Source organism: Bos mutus, chromosome 7 (assembly GCF_027580195.1).
Source record: "Bos mutus isolate GX-2022 chromosome 7, NWIPB_WYAK_1.1, whole genome shotgun sequence".
Classification (NCBI taxonomy): domain Eukaryota; kingdom Metazoa; phylum Chordata; class Mammalia; order Artiodactyla; family Bovidae; genus Bos; species Bos mutus.
Window position 1 is genome coordinate 56,102,424 of NC_091623.1, and position 16,625 is coordinate 56,119,048.

Consider the following 16,625-nt stretch of genomic DNA (forward strand, 5'->3'; position numbering starts at 1 on the left):
AATGAAGGAGACTGCCTGCAGTGCAGGAGACCTGGGTTTGATCCCTAGGTTGGGAGGATCTCCTGGAGGAGGTCATGACAACCCACTCCAGTACTCTTGCCTGGAGAATTCCATAGACAGAGGAGTGGTAGGTTACTGTCCACTGGATTGCAAAGAATCAGACACGACTGAAGTGACTTAGCAGGCACACATGCTGTGAAATAGAGACGATAAGAGTATCTGCTTCACAGGGCAGGTGGTGATGAGCACTGAATGACTGAATGATATATGCCATCTAAAGTACTTGGCACTTAAAAAACAAAAACCATTAGTCCTTTGCTATGATGATCACTTTTTACTAGTGGTATCATTGCTACCCTTGTTATTTCTACACCTCTGCCTATTCAATTTTGCAGAAGGATCTTTGTCATGGTGGTATAATAAAGAACACATCTGGTGCCCAGCTCCTGGCACAGAGCTTCAAAAGCCTTGGAATTTCCTGAGCGATAGAAACATCTTTGTTGTGCTAATGAAGTAGTGACCCCTAGTTGCTTCAGGATGAGGGCTGGTCACAAGAAAGGTCAAATGTGTGAGTTGGAAGGTTGCCTCATCGCTTTGACCTCCAGAGAGAGAAGGAGGCTGGAGATAGAGCTCAAATCCATGGCCAGTGATTCAATAGATCACAGCTATATAACAAAACCCCAAGAAAAACCCTGGACACCAACTTAGTCCATTTTTCTGGTTGGTGAGCACACAGCTGTGCTGTAAGGCTGATGTTTCTGATTCCATGAGGGTATGGGAGCCCTGTGTCTGGAACTCTCCCAGCCCTCATCCTCTGTGCCTCCTTAATAATAAAGCTGTAATTGTAAGTGCCTGACATGAAGCTTTTTGACTGCTGAGGCATCTATTTCAAAAGACATGTGTCTTGAGTAAAATGTAACGAAAACAACTAGATAAGGAACAAGGCTGCCCTCACCCTTGAAGATCCCTCTTTCAGAAAACCCTGAGGAACCTAGATAACTGACCACTTGATGGACCCTGCCTCTCTCTTCCTGTGCCCCAATTCCTGCTCTTGAGCTTTAAATTCACCACAGAGTGAAGCCATCAAACCCCAGACACTCTGCCCTCAGAACCTAAGAAAAGCAGACCTCCCAAGGGCCACTTCCTCTCTTTCTCTTCCTCTCTCCCTCTCTTTTCCTCTCTCTGTCTCTCCCCCCCTCTCCCCGCCCCGCCTTTTCCTCTGTGTGTGTCTCTCTCCCTCTCTCCCTTCTTCCTTCCCCTTCCCACGACCTCACTGTGTGGCCCTCCAGGACCTGTGAATAACAAACCTTGCTCCTTAAAGTTGCCTGATGGTTTCTTGCTGAAGCGCAGCAAGAGTTGGCCCAGCCATAAATAGGGCACCCGCCGGGGGCAGTGTCTGCAGAGCTAGCTATGTGATGTACACTTAGGTGAGCTCCGTAGGCACCCTCACCCAGGGTGCTACCATCCGTAGGCTTGGACCATCAGCCTTTTTCTTTTAGCTCTGTGAGTTGTCCCAGCAAATTATTGAACCCAGTGGGTTTGTGGGAACCTCAAAATGTATAGCCAACCAATCAGCAGTGTGGGTGCTCTTGCATGTGTGTGTGCTAAGTCGCTTCAGTCATGTCTGACTCTTTGTGATCCCAAGGACTGTAGCCCACCATGCTCCTCTGTCCATGGGATTCTCCAGGCAAGAATACTGAAGTGAGTCACCATGCCCTCCTCCAGGGGATCTTCCCAACCCAAGGATCAACTCGGCATTTCTTATGTCTCCTGCATTGGCAGGTGGGTTCTTTACCACTAGTGCCCACGTGCCTGCCCTGGGGACCCCCAAAGTGTGGCTGGCATGTGAAGTAAAGCCAGTCCGGTAGAGGACCAAGCCTTTAACTTGTGGGTCTGATGCCAACTCCAGGTGGTTGATGTTGACATCTATTGTAGTACACCCAGCTGGTGTCAGAGCAGCTGGGGTGGAAACAGAATAATGACCAAATGTTTGGGTTCTTTTGTTGGTTCTACAAATATTCACTGAGCACTTATCATGTGACAGATGATCCTCCAGGCCAGGGATAAGCAAACTACAGCCCGTGGGTCAGCTCCAGCTGGCCACCTGTTGTTGTAACTAGCACTGTATCAGAACACACCCACTGGTTTGAGTACCATCTATGACCATTATCACTCTATAAGGCTAGAGTAGAGTAGCCGCAACCATATGGCCCTCAGAGCAGAAAATATTTACTATCTGGCCCTTTGCCAATGCCGGTTGTAAACCGCAGGCACACAAGTGAACAAACAACCAACTTTCCCTGTGGGAAATTTACATGTTCTTTTCCAGCCAAGAAATGGAGTCTTGCTTCCTCATCCGTGGAATCTGGGTGTGGCCCTCTGAATTGCTTTGGCTGAGGCATTAGCACATGTGACACAGAAGTGGCTTAAGAAGTACTTACACAGTTTAAAGCCTGCCGTTCCTGGCTACACATGGAGAGAGACCCCAGCTGCCCGTGCAGGGTATGAGTGGCTAGGTTGTACCATCCCATCAGAGCCGACCCACGCCGAACCAGATAAACCTCTGGTCAACCCACAAAATCAATAGAAACCATAAATGAGTGTTGTTATAAGTTACAAAGTACTGGGGAGGTTTGTTACACAGCAAGAGCTAGCTGATACATTTCTGAAGCCTACGGTCTCATTGGCGAAAATTAACAAATGGACAATGAAAATATCAGCCAGTGGTAAAGAGCACGAAAAGAGTTAAAATGGAGAGATGTGCCAAAGGGTAGCCAGATGGTTAATTCAGGCGGGGTGGTCACACAGGAAAGAAGTCTCAAAGGAAGTGAATTTTAAGTTGTGATGCCCTGGGTGACCCAGGAGAAATCCAGTCACGCAAAGATCAAGAGGCAGAGAATTCTAGAAGGTGGGCGGGGGGTAGGGGGGAAGGACAGGGATGCCCCATACCCATCACACCCTTAACATGCACCCCAAATATCTAATACTCCTCATCTCACTGAAGAGCACCCTACCAGGTATCTCGGAGTGACCACGGATGGAATATAGTGAACCCACATGGGTTCACTGTTCTCTGCTATAAAAACATCAAGAACTACTTCCCAGATAGAGCCACCAGAAAGAAAGAAAGCATATCTGGCCCCATTTGATATCAAACCACATAAGAAAACATGACAGCCCTTAAGTCTTCCACAAAATAAAAGCTTCAGAAGAAAAAAAAGTTTTTTTAACTGACAAAGTAACATACTGCCATGTTGCGTGCTGGGTCATTTCAGTCGCGTCCAACTCTTTGCAAACTCCATGTGACTGTAGCTCGCCAGGCTCCTCTGTCCATGGGATTCTCCAGGCAAGATACTGGAGTGGGCCGCCATGCCTTCCTCCAGGGGATTTTCCCGACCCAGGGATTGAACCCAAGTCTCTTATGTCTCCTGCACTGGCAGGCAGGTTCTTTACCACTAGCAACACCCGGGAAGCCCTCAACTACTGCCAGAATGGGTCATAATTAACATCCCCCTCTTTCCCCTCTTTCATTCAGTAGAGATCCCAAGCATCATCGGACAAGTCGTTAATTTCCTGGGGCTTCAATCCTGGGGCCACTGCCATCAGGAAAACATCAAAGGAAGTTGCTCCATTTTTCATATCTTTGTTATGATCAGAAAAAAAAAACCCCTTCTTCTATTTAAAGCCAGTGTCTTTTAGTGGAAGATGTTAATATCCTTGCTTTATTTCAAACATGAAACAAATAAATAAATCAAGAGGAATATGGTCATTTCCCCAATCTTACTGATAAACTGGCCCCAAAAAAGAAAAAAAATAGCTCTGTCTGGAATGCAAAGGTGATTTATAGGAGCCTATTTTTGGTCCACAAAGCCACGTGATAGGTTTTATCAAAAATGAGGGAAACAAAACATACTGTACTTGCAGGTTTCACAAACACTCAGGGAGCAGCTCCTGGGAGCCAGAATAAAGGTTGTTTTCCTTCCCATCTTCCCCACCCAGGGCAATAAAATTTCCCACCAGAACACTCTCACTTGGCTCATTTCCAAGTCTGAAGAGGGAAGATGTTTTACGTAAGCAGGTCAGCTCAAGGCCCCTTGACGTGCGTCTATCTCTGATTTGTTTTTGTGTTGTTTTGTGGCATTTTTTTTTTCTCAGACCTTCAACACAAAAACCAGGAAATAGATTTTTTTAAAAACTCTGTTCCAGCCCCAAGCCCCCAAAATAGCTCATCCGAGAAGCTAACAGTGTGAACAAAAAGTCTGAGGTGTGGGGAGGAAATCTGACTCACCCCTGGGGAGAGAAAACCCTGCTTTTTCTCACCCAAGTAGTAGGAAATGGTTTGATGGTATTGTCCTTCAAAAGACAACAAAGCCTTGAGAATAATCTAGAATTGAGTCCTTCTTCCTTGCACTCCAGGCTAACCTCAGGACACGATCCAGATCCAGTTTGGAGAAAACACTTAAAAAATCTGAGCTCTGACCTGGGTTGTGATAGACAGTTCCATCAGTGGGAGCAATCAGGCCATATAAAGGACTGTATATGAAACTAAGGACTTCTGTTTCCAATGAAAAGCACAGAAAGCTTTCAATTTTTGGTATGCAAGATGCCAAAAGTATTTACTATCTGGCCCTTTGCAAGAGAAAGGTCACTGACTCCCTCTCCAAAGGCCAGTGCCCAAAACCAGGAGGCCAGAATGGCATCTGAGAGACCCAACCGTGTCACGCATCATCAGCAGCTTCCTCGCTCATAGCCAATCAACTCTAGCTTCTCACACAATTTTAACAGGTGGTGCTACCAGCACCAACCCCATGTTCCTTTCCCTCTTGACAACCTGCCCTCTGCCCCCTGGGAACCCACACTCAGGACTCACTTGCTGGAATTCATCGTGTAGCCAGAGGGGCACTCGGGGATGCACTTGTTATTGTGAATGACATACTGGTGGCAGCCTTGCCTCCGAGAGTTCTTGCATTTGTTGTGCAGGTCCTGGCAGAAGCTGAAGTTCACGCAGCGCCAGTCTTGGAAGTGGTAGTAAGGGGGCGGGCAGGTCTCCACACACCTGCCGTCCAGGTAGAAGTTGCGACAGGCCACACACTTGGTGGGGTCGTCGGGCTCTGAGCAGTTGCCCAAGCACTCGCTGTGGCAGCAGAGACCCTCAGAGGTGCAGCCATGTGACTTGCAGATGGTCGGACACACTGGAGAGAGAAAGAAAACAGCTGGTCAACGGCTTTACCAATGCCGCGACAGCAACTTGAGAGGAGGAAGTGCAAGCCAAACAAAATCATGTCAGCAATGGCTCACTTCTATAGTACATGTTGCCTGCTGGTTAAAAATACAAATTTCTGGACTTCCCTGGTGGCTCAGTGGTAAAAAATCTGCCTGCCAACGCAGGGGACTCGGGTTCCATCCCTGGCCCAGGAAGATCCCACGTGTCAAGGAGCAACTAAGTCTGTGCCCCACAACTACTGAGCCACTGCTCTAGAGCCCAGGAGCTGCAACTACCGAGCCCGTTTGCCACAACTACTGAATTCCGTGCACCCTAGAGCCCATGCTCTGCAACAAGAGAAGCCACCACAGTGAGAAGCCGATGCAGAGCAACTAGAGTAGCCCCCGCTTGTCACAACTAGAGAAAAAGCCCACACAGCAACAAAGACCCAGCACAGCCAAAAATAAATAAATACGTATTTTAAAAAATGCTAGTTTCTGATGTCCCAACTCCCAGGCATAACTGTTAACTCGTTTCAGCCCCCAAACCAGTGATGTGCTCTTAAACGTTTAACAACTTCTTCACTGAGTGGAGTAGAGAACCTCTTGCTTTAAAGCACTGGCCAATTTCCATGGTGTAAATATTCCCACCAGGGTCCTTTTCAAGCTACCCCACCTAAAGTTACTGAATGTGAAGCCAGCGAGAGATCTACAGTAGCACAGCATTAAATAATACATCCAATCACATAGAAACAGTAGTAGCAAGCAACCTCAAAAGCATAATCATAGAAAAAAGTACTGAGATGATTAGGAAGCGATAAGTACGAAATATTTATTTTCTTTGCTTTTTAACATAATTTCTTTAATTATAAGTTGATGTTATTTAAATTTTAATACCAGCTTGCTGGGAGATTGGGATTGACATATATACACCAGGGCTTCCCTGGTGGATCAGATGGTAAAGAATCTACCGGCAATGTGAGAGACCCAGGATCAATCACTGGGTCTGGAAGATAACCTAGAGAAGGAAATGGCAACCCATTCCAGTATTCTTGCCTGGAGAATTACATGGACAGAGGAGCCTGGCGGGCTATAGTCCCTGGGGTCTCAAAGAGTCGGACATGGCTGAATGACTAACACTTTCACTTCCACACGATTGATATTGTGTATAAAATAGATAACTAATGAGAACCTACTGTGCAGCACAAGGAACCCTACTCAGGACTCCGAGGTGACCTAAACGGGGAAGGAAATCCACGAAAGAGGGGATATATGTATACGTATAGCTGATTTACCTTGCCGTACAGTAGAAACTAACATGACACTCTAAAGCCACTATACTCCAATAAAGTTAAAAAAAAAAAAAAAAAAAAAGACTAGAAACAAACAAACAGAATTACCAGCTTGTTTAAGAAGCAGTCTGCACATTTCCTGAAAATTACACAATTGCCTCGAGCAAGTCTGCTCCTGCATGTAGCTGCCATACTGGTATAAACACATACATCCTGATCTACATTTTCTCCATTTTACAATGAGGAAACTGAGGTGAGAGGAGGTTAAGCAAATGTCCCAAAGGTTTATTTGTGCTTCAAAGCACATTTGCTTACACATTTGATCCAGATGTTTACAACCTCTATGGGAACACAATGGCCACAGAGTTTGCCTTTAGGCCCACGAGTCTAATGGAGGAGGCATATTCATTATTTAAAAGCATAACTGCAGGGACTTTCCTGTTGTCCAGTGGTTAAGAATCCACCCTCCAATGCAAGGGATGCAGGTTCGATCCCTGGTTGGGGAATTAGGATCCTGCACGTCGTAAGGCAACTAAGCCTGTGCACTGCAACTAGAGAAAGCCTGCACGCCACACTGAAGATTTAGCATAGCCCCAAAATAATAACAACAATTTTTAAATTAAAAAAAGAAGTATAACTGCATACACAGCAAGCACTGTGCCGAAGGGAAGTGGAGGTGGTATTTCTGCTGTGACCTGCAAGAGATGATGAACAGGGCAGAGACTGTGCTTGGATTTCTATGCCTGGAGTTTCTTATTTGATGCAATTGAACTTGTCCACTGAAGGCTGGACTCCACTCTGGCGTTCTCCAGCAGCTTGTAACACACTCTTTCTCCTGACATCTCACTACTCATGACTTCCTGCTTGCCCCTGATTTTGGTCCCTCAGTATCTGGCCTGGACCTCCACGACCAGCCTTCCCTTCCCAGGCTGCCAGCAAATTTGTCCCTGGACCGATGGTTCCTCTGAGGCCACAAGCAGAGCCTGTTCCCCAAGGATGCCTTCTTTGCTCACTTCCTGCATAGCTCAAAACACGGTTTGGAAGCTGGGACATGGTCTTCACCCCCAAATCCCCAGGACCCTCGAGAGCTGCAGTGAACATTACGGCCCACATGGACACCACCGACCAGACCCAGGGAACTTAAAAGGCCTCTGAAGCTACATTTCCACATGAGGACTGGTGTTGGGTGGAACTTTCTGCGTTGACGGAAATCATCTCGATCTGCGCTGATCAACACGGTAGCCAATTCCCTGTGGCTGCTGAGTGTGGTTAGTGCAATGAGGAACACATTTTTTTTTAATTGTGGCAAAATATGCATAAAACTGACCATCTTAACCAATTGCAAACGCACAGCTCAGTAGCATTAAGTACATTCACATTGTTGTACAACTATCCCCAGAACTTTCTCACCTTCCCAAACTGAAACTCTGTCTCCAAGAAACACTGATCCCCGCATCCCCTCCCCCAGGCCCTGACCCTCACCATCTACTTCCTATCTCTACAGATCTGACTCCTCTCGGGACCTCCAATGAGCAGAATCAGACAGTGTGTGTCCTTTTGTGTCTGGCATATTTCACTGAGCATCACGTCCTTAGGGCTTCCCTGGTGGCTCAGTGGTAAAGAATCCACCTGCCTATGCAGGAGATGCAGTTTCGATCTCTGGGTTGGGAAGATTCCCTGGAGAAAGAAATGGCAACCCACTCCAGTATTCCTGCCTGGGAAATCCCATGGACAAAGGAGCCTGGTGGGGCTTCAGCCCACGGGGTTGCAAAGAATCAGACATGACTTATCGGCTAAACCACAACACATCCTCAAAGTTGATCCATGTTGTAGCAGATGTCAGAATCCCCTTTTTAACAGAGGCAGAATTCCCACTGACAGCATCACCAATAGGTGCTTGCGTGCGTGTGTGCTAAGTCACTTCAGTTGTGTACAACTCTTTGTGATCCTATGGACTGTAGCCCACCAGGCTCTTCGGTCCATGGGATTCTCTAGGAATGGGAGTGGGTTGCCATGCCCTTCACCAAATGGGTGCTTGACTACAACTTAAAAAGGAGGGAAATGTCTATACACAATAAGATGAGCTTGAATAACTGTCACTGCTGAAATTTATACAATGAAAATCAATCCTATAGGTCAAGAAGGGGGAAAATCCAAGCTTTGCAAGGGGTTCGTAGGCAAATTTTTCTGGAACTTTAATTCTCCTTAAGATTGTCATGATCCAAAGGTGTGTGTGGGGGCGGGGGGGGGGAAGCCATGGAATAAGAGATGTGAAGGGACTTCCCTGGTGGTCCACTGGTTAAGAATCCGCCTGCCAATGCAGGGACACAGGGTTGATCTCTGATCGGGGAAGATTCCGCATGCCTCGAGGCAACCAAGCCAGTGCATCGCCACTACTAAAGCCCACGCACCCTAGAGAAGCCATGGCAATGAGAAGCTTGTGCACTGCAGCTAGAGAGTAGCCCTCACTCACTGCAACTAGAGAGAGCTCGTGAAGCAGTGGAGACCTAGCACAGCCAAAAATAAATAAATAAATATTATTTTTTTAAAAATTACATGGAAAATTTAGAGCATCTGTGCCCAAGTGCATCATCTGATTTTTCTGTGTGGATCCAGAAAGAACTAAGAAACGGTAACAGGAGCAGGATGGAGTTAACCCACCAATGGCTGTGGAGGTTCTTGAGGGTTTCCATACCCCCCATTAGATTCTTTGTTATTGTTCAGTTGCTCAGTTGTGTCCAGCTCTTAGGGACGCCATGGACTACAGCATGTCAGGCTTCTCTGTCCTTCACTATCTCCCTGAGTTTGCTCACACTCATGTCTATTGAGCTGATGATGCCATCCAACCATTTTATCCTCTGTCGCCCCCTTCTGCTGCCCTCAGTCTTTCCCAGCATCAGGGTCTTTTCCAATGAGTTGGCTCTTTGCATCAGGTGGCCAAAGTATTCGAGTATTAGAGTCTTACTTAATCATAATAAAGACTCCAGCAGGGAGAGCAGGTAAGTAACATTATCTCCATCTCACAGAGAAGACTTTTTACTTAGCTGAGACCCAGCAGGGCCAAAGCCGTAACTTCTATCTTTTGGCTCTGAACACGATACTCCTAGGTTTAAACAATGAAACAGGCATCCACAGGGTCCACCCAGTCAAGGAGGAGTGACCTGCATATAGTTCTCCACCCACAGGCATGCCACAAAGGTTTCTGTAAAGAACCCATGACAGCCTCAGTTTTCTTGTCTGTCAAATGGGGATGATAACCTCTTAACTCCTTCTCACACCTAAAAGAAGGGATGTGGGCAAGGCACTAGATTATTTAATAGGCAAGTATAGGTTTGATAGCAGTTATTGTGGGCAATAGTATTCTCATCATTATTAATAATCTGTCCACAGGAACCGAAGGAACTCAATGGCAGGAAGCAATACAGAAGGCAGACAATTATCTAAGATCCATGAAGACTCCACCCTCTGGAAAAGCACACGTGTGAGCAGGAAGGAGTCTGTTTCCTGGGCTGGGGCTGCCTCTGAGGGTCAGCACTTCGGTTCAAAAGAGCTGTTGGCAAAGATCTACCAAAAACTTCCCAGACACATAAACCTTCCTGCCTAGACAATGCTAAGAAAAAATGACCCGAAGCTCACACACAAGGCCAGAGGCTGCTCACAGGGCCATTCAGACTTCTTCTGGAGCCCTGCCTAAGAGGTCCACCTGAGAACAATTTCATTCTCCAGCAAAAGAGCTGGCAAGATTTTCCCACAGAAGGTCACAAAGCAAATGTTCGGGCCATATGTTCCATGCCACAACAAGTGCACTCTGTGTGAAGACAGCCTCAGAGAAGACCTATGGGTACAAACACATTGTGTCCAATAAAACTTTATTTACACAAGCAGGCAATGGGCTGGATCATTTGTCAACCCCTTCCCCCGTGAAACTTACCTGTGATTGATTTACTATTTCTACTGGGGCCTCAACTCCAGAAAGCCAGATGTTAACTTAGAGATGGATATGTTGTAAATCATTTTTATCCCAGAGAAGAAATAATCTGCAATGATGACAGGTTTATTGCCCCCCTGGGACAGTAACGTCCTCATATCTAACTTTGTGCTCCTGGTTTAGTGATGACAAATGCTTTGGCTTTACCATCCCAGCTAGTGCCCTTGCTAAAGGGTTAAAAGTGCTGCCTGGTGTTCTTTTTGGTTTGTTTGACTGGTTGGTTGGGGGATTTGTTTGTTTGCCTAACAGTTGTGTTTTTTAACTTTTGAAGACTATACTCTGATAACAATAAGGCAGCTCTGGGTGTCTTCCATCTGTTTCCAAGTACTTTATCTTATTTAGCAGAAATGCCACTGGTGGTTCCCCCCCACCCACCCCTCGTCCCAGGTTGAATTATGAAAACCAGGCATTTGGCAAGATGAGAACGGAGGAGGGGTCTGACTCTCCCCTCCCTGTGCCCCTTGCCCTGCCCCCGTTCATAGACACCAAATGAGTCCCCAACACATAGCACACTCAACACACACCAGCCCTGGCTCAAAATGTCATGCCCTCCCCTCCAAGCTGTTCCTTCCAGAGAGGATGGCAGTCTTTTCAAGAAAATGCCAAGAAGCCCAGGAGCTGTGGACCTTCCCAGGACAGGTTCATGACTCGTGTGTAATGGAAAATCCACCCAGACCTCCCCCTTCCAACCACACAGGTTCCTTGTTCACCCATCTCCCGTCCCCCACCCTCCCACCCTAGCTGCCTTGGGCTGCTGGCCCCAATATCCTCCCAATTCTCCCTAAAGTTTCCAAAAGCTCCTGGCCTCCAACTTCACTAGAGGAGAAGCAGCCACTACCTTCCTGAAACTTTCACCCCCAGTGGCTTTTTCACTCCAACCCACTGAGAAGACTGAAAAGTGAATTCTAAACAAACAGCAAGAAGGCATCCTCTGGTTGAACTTCCCGAAGTAAAGTGGAAGGCTCCTGACCAAATGACCCTTTCTCCAGAGAGAAATCTACAGAAATGCCAGTTGGCTTAAGACAGGTGATATGGGGGACTTCCCTCGTGGTCCAGTGGTTAAGAATCTGCCTTCCAATGTGGGGATGCAGGTTCAAACCCTGGGCAGGGAACTAAGATCCCACATGCAGTGTGGGCAACTAAGCCCATGTGCCACAACTACTGAGCCTGTGTGCTCAAAGCCCACATGCCACAACTGCAGCCCACAACTGGAGAAAAGCCCCCATGACACAACAAAGACCCAGAGAAGCCAAAAAGAGAAAAAGAAAGAGAGAGAAAGGGGTGGTATGAAGCAAAGGAAGCAGGTGCAACTTGACCCCAGTATATCTACTTCTAGGAATTATCCTGCAGACAAGAGAGCATATGTGCACCTAGATGCCTAGACAGGGATATTCTGTGCCCTACAATACATTAGCCGTTGGGGTTTGCAACAGCAAAAGCCTGTAAACAGCATAAAGGTCCAAGACAGGAGACTGTGTAGATAAATTAATGTGGATCAAAGGGATGGAATAGCACACAGCTGTGAAAATGGAGGCAGCTCGATGTATTTTAATGTTGGAATCACTTCCAAGATAGCATTAAGGGGGAAGAAGTATCTAAAGAATATAGCTTGTTAGTGGGAAAAGGAACAAGACATACACTGTGGGACTCGGAAATGGACAGCTAGTTTGGGAAACAGTTTGGTCATTTCTTATAAAGTGACACATACTTCTGATCCTTACCACAGAACCTAGGGGTTTAGCCAAGTGAAGTGAAGAACAAAACAGAACATTTAGGTTCACACAAAGACCCGTATGGGAATGTTTACAGTGGATATGTTCATCATCACTGCAAGTTCAGTTCAGTCGCTCAGTTGTGTCCGACTCTTTGTGACTCCATGAACTGCAGCACGCCAGGCCTCCCTGTTCATCACCAACTCCCGGAGTCCACCCAAACTCATGTCCATTGAGTCGGTGATGCTATCCAACCATCTCATCCTCTGTCGTCCCCTTCTCCTCCTGCCCCCAATCTTTCCCAGCATCAGGGTCTTTTCAAATGAGTCAGCTCTTCGCATCAGGTGGCCAAAGTATTGGAGTTTCAGCTTCAACATCAGTCCTACCAGTGAACACCCAGGACTGATTTCCTTTAGAATGGACTCGTTGGATCTCCTTGCAGTCCAAAGGACTCTCAACGGTCTTCTCCAACACCACTGCTCCACTCCAAAAGCATCAATTCTTCGGCGCTCAGCTTTCTTTATAGTTCAACTCTCACATCCATACATGACCACTGGAAAAACCATAGCCTTGACTAGACGGACCTTTGTTGGCAAAGTAATGTCTCTGCTTTTTAATATGCTGTCTAGGTTGGTCGTAAAACTGGAAACCAAACTAAATATCCCTCAGCTGGGGAATGGATAAACACTGTATCTCCATACAATGAACTCTGCTGCTGCTGCTAAGTCGCTTCAGTCGTGTCCGACTCTGTGTGACCCCATAGACAGCAGCCCATTAGGCTCCTCTGTCCCTGGGATTCTCCAGGCAAGAACACTGGAGTGGGTTGCCATTTCCTTCTCCAATGCAAGAAAGCGAAAAGTGAAAGTCAAGTCGCTCAGTTGTGTCCAACTCTTGGCGACCCCATGGACTGCAGCCCACCAGGCTCCTCCATCCATGGGATTTTCCATACAAGAGTACTGGAGTGGGTTGCCATGCCTTCTCCGACAATGAACTCTAGAGAGCAGTCAAAAAAGAATTAAGTCCCAATCTCCCACCATCACCACCCCTTTCCCCCCCGGTGTCCATACATTTGTTTTCTGTTTCTGCTTTGCAAATACGTTCATCTGTACCATTTTTCTAGATTCCACATATATGCGTTAATATCTGACATTTGTTTTTTTCTTTGGGATTGACATATATACACTACTAAGTATAAAATAGATAACTAATGAGAACCTACTGTATACTACAGGGAACTCTACTCAGTGCTCTGTGGTGACCTAAATGGGAAGGAAATCCAAAAAGAAGGGGGAATATATGTATACATGGGGCTTCCCAGGTGGCACTAGCGGTAAAGAACTTGCTTGTCAATTCAGGAGATGTAAGAAACGCAGTTTCAATCCCTGGGTGAGGAAGATCCCTAGAGTAGGAAACTCACTTTAGTATTCTTGCCTGGAAAATTCCACAGACAGAGGAGCCTGGCAGGCTACAGTCCATGGAGTTGCAAAGCACATGACTGAGCACACACACACACATGTATTCATATAGCTGATTCACTGTGTTGTACAGCAAACACTAACACAACATTGTAAAGCAACTTTACTCCCCCAAAAAATTTTTTTTAATTTAACTGCTGATTCCCACAACACGGAGATGAATTTCAAATGCATCATTTTGAGTGTGAAAAGCTAGTCTCCAAAGATACACATTCTATGATTCCCTTTATGTGACATCCTGGGAAAAGCAAAACTCTAGGGACAACGGACACATCAGTGGTAACCAGGGGCTGGAACTGGAGAAGGCTGACTGCAAGCAACAGAAAGAAATTTGCAGCGGGGGAGTGACCAGACCATCCCATACCTTGACTGTAGTGGTGGTTACATGACAATAAAGAAAAAAGTGTTAGTTGCTCAGTTGTGTCCAACTCTTTGCCACTCCCTGGACTGTAGCTCACCAGGCTCCTCTGTCCATGGAATACTGGAGTGGGTTGCCATTCCCTTCTCTAGGGGATCTTCCTGACCCAGGGATTGAATCCGGGTCTCCTGCAGTGCAGGCAGACTCTTTACCATCCGAGCCACCAGGGAAGCCCAATAATCAGTCAAAATAAGACTTCCCTGGAGGTCTAGTGGTTAAGACTCTAAGACTTCCAATGCAGGGGGCACGGGTTTGATCCCTCATTAGGGAACAAGGATCCCACAGAACATTACACTGAAACACAGAATTCTGCTGCATGGAAATTACATTTTCAAATGAGGGGGAAAGAAAAGGATGAATGGGACATATGTCCCCCTGGAAGGGACACAGGAAATGTGCCCCATGACTTCTTGTGGAAAAGGAAATGTAGATGAAGTAGAGGGTGCATAGCAGCATACTCACATATAAGCACAAATTGATTTTTCATTTTTCCTATGTATGGGTACACCCTTCTGAAATTGACATCTATTTAAAAATACATTTTTTTAGTATAACTGAATCATTTTGCTGGACACTTGAAACTAACACAACACTATAAATTAAGGATACTTCAATAAAAATTTAAAAATAAAAGTACATTAAAAAACTCTGCTAGATGATTAAGAAAAGTTTTTGATCCATTATATCATTCTACTCCCAAATATTCCTCTAGTGACTGTCAGAATAGCCGACAGACATCTGAGAGAGCTTTACAAAGTTTTCTCTTATGATCTTTTTTTTTTTTTTGCCTTAGTACAAAATCAACAATCAAAGTAACTGACTACCAAGTGTTTTCTGAGATTGGAATCTGGACCAGGAGCAGGAAGTAATATTATTGAGGACAAGCAACACTGAGACGATGGATGAAATTTATTTAATAGATTGTGGATTCAAATATTGCATCAGTGTTAATGCCCTGATTTTAAACATTGTACCACGGTTGTGTAAGAGCATTTTCTTGTTCTTAGAATATAACCCCCAGGAATTAAAGGCAAAGGAACGATACACCTGCCTGCCTCTGACTCTCAGATGATTCGGGGGGGGAAAGCTCTCTCTTTACATATATATATATAATGTGTACACATAAATCCACGAGACAGATACTAAAATCAAAGAGGTAAAACTAGTGAATTTGGTACAATTCTTGAGGCTTTTCTGTCAACTTGCAAACTACATCAAAATTAAGTTACCAATTTATATCCAAGCAAGGTTAAAAGCTAGAATAGTGGGACAAAGACCGAGAGGTAAATGACTTACTTATAAAAATACACCCACTTTTGGTTTCTTTGCCTTTTTAAGTTCAAATCAATTTGGTTTTTCTCAGTTAAGATGTTATATGGTAAAAAGAAAACTTAAAAAAAAAAAAACAGTATTAAATTTTTCCATATCACAACATATGTTAATAGTATTTTGCTACATTGCCCTCCTTTCCAAAGCCTGTAGTTAAAAAAAAAAAAAAAGCTCGATTTATTATTCCAAAAATTACTGCTTTCCAGAAATTTCCAAACGGAACAGTGGCGTCATAGACCGGCGGACACATTAACCGCAGGGCTCCGAGGCCCTCCCTGAAAGTGTGAATTTTACAAACTCCTTAAAGTCCATCCTATGACTTTCTCCCTCGCGTCCGCCCCAGACTCTGACAGCGGAGGTTCTAGTCCCCGAAGTCCCCGAAGCCCCCGGGCGCGGGCAGCACCTTCTCGGTAAATTCCTCCCTTGGAATCCAGTTGATTTAACGGTGGGATAGGGGGACTGAGTGACTTTTGACAGCTTAGGTGGTCAACTGTCCAGACGCCCTTTAGGGTCTGCGCTCCTTGAGAAGCCGCGACCGCAGGAGCTCGCGTTCTTGAAGCAAAGAAGCTCCCCACTCCACTTTCCTCCTCCGACAAGGCCACCCCCGCCTGCGCGAACATCTTCCCAGATGCTTTTGGACTCGAGTGGCGGAGCTCTTCGCAGAAATACGGCGCGTGAAGACGAAGGCGGAGCCTCAAGGGGCGGGCGTGGGGTGGAGGTGGCTCCCCGCCTCGGCAGCCTCAAGATTGGTGAGTTCCAAACATCTATATGTGTGTTTGTGTGTGTGTTTGTGTGTGTGTTCATGAGGGGCGGACCCACGGTGGGAGAAGCCCCGCCCTCCGCAAGCTGGCTGCAGCAGGGAAGCACAAAGCCCGAGGTGCGCTCCGCTCCGTGGAATCCGGGCCGGGCGGTGGCGGCAGCCTCAGCGCCGCCCTCGCGCTCAGCCAATGGGCGGGCGTGCTGCTGGGGCTCTGGCCCCGCCCCTCGGGCGCGCGGGGCTCGGCTCGCCCGACTGGCGCTCTGGCTGTGACCGCCGCCGGGCGGTCCGCGCCTGGGGCCCCAGGAGGGGGCCCCTTCCGAGGGTTCAAACCTTGCAGGGCAGGCCCGCAGAGGATGGGAGTTTGGAAGAAATTAAAGAAAAGGTGAAACCGAGTGTGCGGACCGCCTCGAGCAGCCGCCGTGTGGCTTGGGCCGCGCACGGAACTGGGC

At 46.6% G+C, this 16,625-nt stretch overlaps 1 protein-coding gene across 4 annotated transcripts in view; it reads right to left on the bottom strand.

Moving 5' to 3' along the window:
* The window catches only part of INSR (insulin receptor), a 146,561-nt gene that overhangs the window by 52,715 nt on the left and 77,221 nt on the right, over positions 1–16,625 (bottom strand). For all 4 annotated transcript variants that reach the window (XM_070373711.1, XM_070373709.1, XM_005890758.2 and 1 more), the window contains exon 3: positions 4,871–5,192. In XM_070373711.1, coding sequence (XP_070229812.1) covers positions 4,871–5,192 — 322 coding nt within the window. The remainder of the gene's footprint in view (positions 1–4,870; positions 5,193–16,625) is intronic.